Genomic DNA, 3781 nt, shown 5'->3' with positions numbered 1-3781 from the left:
CAGCCTGCGCCCGCGGACGGAGCCGACCCGTCGCCCGCCGAAGAACAAGAGACCCGGCCCGACGGAGAGGGCTCCCCGGGCAAGGCCAGGCCGGGCGCAGCCCGCAGGCCCGGGGCCGCCGCGTCGGCGGACCGGGACGACCGGGGGGCCCCCACCAGCGTGGCGGCGCTCAGGTCCAACTTCGAGAGGATCCGCAAGGGCCATGGCCAGCCCGGGGCGACTGACGCCGACAAGCCCTTCTACGTAAACGTGGAGTTTCACCACGAGCGCGGCCTGGTGAAGGTCAACGACAAAGAGGTGTCGGACCGGATCAGCTCCTTGGGTACCCAGGCCATGCAGTTGGAGCGCAAGAAGTCCCAGCAGGGCACCGGGCAGGGCCTGGGGGACACGCCCAGGCCCGCGTACGGGGGGCGCTCTTCGGAGAGCGGTTGCGGCGTCGACTGCGACTACGAGGACGCCGAGTTGAACCCCCGCTTCCTGAAGGACAACCTGATCAACGCCAATGGCGGCAGCAGACCCCCTTGGCCGCCCCTGGAGTACCAGCCCTACCAGAGTATCTATGTCGGAGGCATGATGGGGGAAGGGGAGGGCAAGGGCCCCCTCCTGCGCAGCCAGAGCACCTCCGAGCAGGAGAAGCGCCTCACCTGGCCGCGCAGGTCCTACTCCCCCCGGAGCTTTGAGGACTGCGGAGGCGGCTACACCCCGGACTGCAGCTCCAACGAGAACCTCACCTCCAGCGAGGAGGACTTCTCCTCCGGCCAGTCCAGCCGCGTGTCCCCAAGCCCCACCACCTACCGCATGTTCCGGGACAAGAGCCGCTCACCCTCGCAGAACTCTCAACAGTCCTTCGACAGCAGCAGCCCCCCGACGCCGCAGTGCCATAAGCGGCACCGGCACTGCCAGGTTGTCGTGTCGGAGGCCACCATTGTGGGCGTCCGCAAGACCGGGCAGATCTGGCCCAGCGATGGAGACGCAGGTGGGTACTCGGGCCGCCTTGTATGGGCACACCTGTACCAGGGCAGAAAGCCATATAGGGGTGGGGACACAAAAGGAGAAGTTGTGGAGGGAGGAATGGGTACTTTTTGGAGTGATTTTCAAGTGCTGCTTCACGTTGGTCTGCGCCTGAGCTTGATAGAACTTCATCCCCTCTTTCATCCTGAATGCAGATTCTCAGTACTTGGAATGGCATTGGGTTAGGGGGGAAGATGGGAGATGGCTTGTTCCTTTGGTCCAAGAAGAGTGTCTGCTTCTTGCAAAAGTACGGTGTATGAGTTATAGGTAGATGCCCTGGGTGGTAATCTCCCTGCCCTGTGAGCAGTGAGGATGGTGTAAAGCTGGAGTCATCTCGGCTGCTTAGATTGGTTGCTTTTAGGAGATTCTGATGTGTATCCTGGGCAATCACCCATCACCCTACAGTTCCTGTCCTGGAGGACCTCTAGCTGCTCCTAGGCTGTGGAAGTGTCAGGTTCTCTTGCTAGCTAGCAGCCCAGAAGGCAAGTCACCGCAGGCAAATTAGAAGGAAGTGAGGTGACAGGCTGTTCTGACTCAGTTGCCCACGGAGCTTCAGCAGGGTAAAGATTTTATCCAGAGCTGAAGCAGAGCCACACCCGTTCTGATTCGCCTTAGCTTTCTTTGATGGGAATCCTCCCCCCCTTACTCACCCACAGGTTCCTCCATATGTGTTAACCCAGTCCTGTTTGCTGAGTCTCCACTGTGCTTCTGCCTCCTCATCTTCCCAAGATGAGCACCCACAGGTGCTTATTTGGGGCTCCCAATCCGTGATCAGGCCCTGGCCCTAGGATTAAACCTCTGGTGCATACAGACAGCATTCGTCTGTCTGGAGTGCAGGCACTGTTTGTGTTTGGGGTAAAGGAAAGGGTGGGCAGGCTGGGGTGTGTGAGGCTGTTGGGAATCCCTTGGAGTCCTGGCCCCTGGTGGGCTGATCTGGTTTTCTGCTCCATTGATTTTTCTTTTTCTGCTGATGAAGTTGGATGTGCTTGGTTTGGCAGAATCCTTTTGAAACAAGTGGGGCTATTTTTGGCTGTGTGGAGCTGCCTTTTAGCGACCAGCACTCTGTACTGTTTGTATTAGGTACTTCCAGTTTGTAGCTGGGTTGGCTGAGCTCAAACCTGCAGCCTCATTCCCTAAGTCCCTAGTGGGCGGTGGAAGGCTGTTGAGTTCAGCAGCCTGCTTTGCCTGTACATCAGCTCATTTGGGGGCTGGAGGACTGCCTTGTGGTTTCTGGGCACCAGCCTTGTCCAGCCAGCTGTGGGCCAGAGGAGCCAGCTTGAACTGGCCCCTCAGCTATGGTGTGAGAGAACGTTATGAATAAAGAATAAAATGAGAGGTTTTCATGGAGACCTGAGATCTGAAATGATATTCTCTTGCTGATGGGAATTCTGGGTTTCCAGAAAGTTGGGGCCCAGCCTTTCCTGCATAGATGTGGCCATGCTGCCCACCACTTCTTCAGAGCCCAATGCAAGCCAGAAGGTGAAAATAGGAATTAGAACAGTGGTTCTCAACCTTCCTAAAACCGCGACCCTTTAATACAGTTCCTCATGTTGTGGTGACCCCCAACCATAAAATTATTTTCATACACCTGTTTTTGTACGGGGTGTATGTGATAGTTTTAGACAACCCATGTGAAAGGATCGTTTGACCTCCAAAGGGGTCGCAATTCACAGGTTTGAGAACTGCTGAATTAGAAGGAAATGAGGCCTGGAACCTGGAGTCACACAGGTTCTTAGGAGCTCACTGAGGAGTTAATTTTACCCCTTGGACCCCCTTGCAGGACTTTCTGGATCCTTCTCTGAATATCCCAAAGGTTCCATGTTCTCTTTCCTAATAGGTTTTGTCTTTTCTCTAAGACACTTTTGAGGATAAAGGTGATTTAAACGTCATTTAAAAGAGATTACATTATTCCCCTCAGTTTTTTTATAAAGGTGTAATGTTTTGAGAGCACTTACAGGTTCATAGCAAAATTGACACCCGCACAGCCACCAGAGGGGCACGTTTGCTAGAGCTCATGAACCTGCATTGACACATCATTATCACCCCAAGTCCAGAGTTTATATTCCAGTTCACTACTGTACAATTCCCCAGTTTGGATCCTGTTAGGTTTTTAAGCTCCTAGTGGTTTTAGCCCTGGGAGCCTTTACACTCTGCCCAGCAGTCTCTTCTGATGTTTGACCATGTGTGGCTGGCGGGAAAAGAGGGTTCCCCGGCTCAGCCATCTGTCTCTGTCCAACTATTTACTGATGTTCTTTAGATGGCTGCGGAGCCTGCTAGGCTGAAAAGGAACAGTGAGGAAAATCCCGGTGGGGTGAGGGGGTGGAAGTCACCCTAACACTTTGCAGCGGCAGACCTGGCAGCCTGGCTCTAGTAACTTCATAGTCAATCCATTTGAATGAGTGAGCTGTCCTGTTTCTGAGTTGAGGGTCCTTGGTATTGAAGGGAAGGAGCTAAAGTAAGGTGACCAGACGTCACAATTTTGGCGGGACAGTCCCACTTTTCAACAATTTGTCCTGTGTCCCCCGGCCTTGCCTGGCGCCGTCCCCTTCTTTTCCGCCCCCCGTTCCTCCCGGGCCTTGCCTGGCGCCGTCCCCTCCCCCCCGCCCCCCCCCCCTCCCCCTCCCGCGCCACGCCAAAACCTAAGTTCCCCGAAAATATTTCTAAGTCCCGACCCGGACATCTGGTCTACCCGCTGTCGCTTCGAACGAGCCTAACACCTGCCTGGGACATCTGGTCGACCCTGGAGGTCAAGGCGGGAGGCGGACGCGGT

At 55.4% G+C, this 3781-nt stretch overlaps 1 protein-coding gene across 1 annotated transcript in view; it reads left to right on the top strand.

The window, feature by feature from the left end:
* BCR (BCR, RhoGEF and GTPase activating protein) overlaps positions 1-3781 on the top strand; it is a 144072-nt gene that overhangs the window by 933 nt on the left and 139358 nt on the right. Inside the window, exon 2 of the mRNA XM_023508839.1 lies at positions 4-976. Coding sequence (XP_023364607.1) covers positions 4-976 — 973 coding nt within the window. The remainder of the gene's footprint in view (positions 1-3; positions 977-3781) is intronic.

Source organism: Otolemur garnettii, unplaced genomic scaffold (genome assembly GCF_000181295.1).
Source record: "Otolemur garnettii isolate 467f Iridium unplaced genomic scaffold, OtoGar3 scaffold00281, whole genome shotgun sequence".
NCBI lineage: Eukaryota > Metazoa > Chordata > Mammalia > Primates > Galagidae > Otolemur > Otolemur garnettii.
This window is presented reverse-complemented; position numbering and strand designations above follow the sequence as displayed.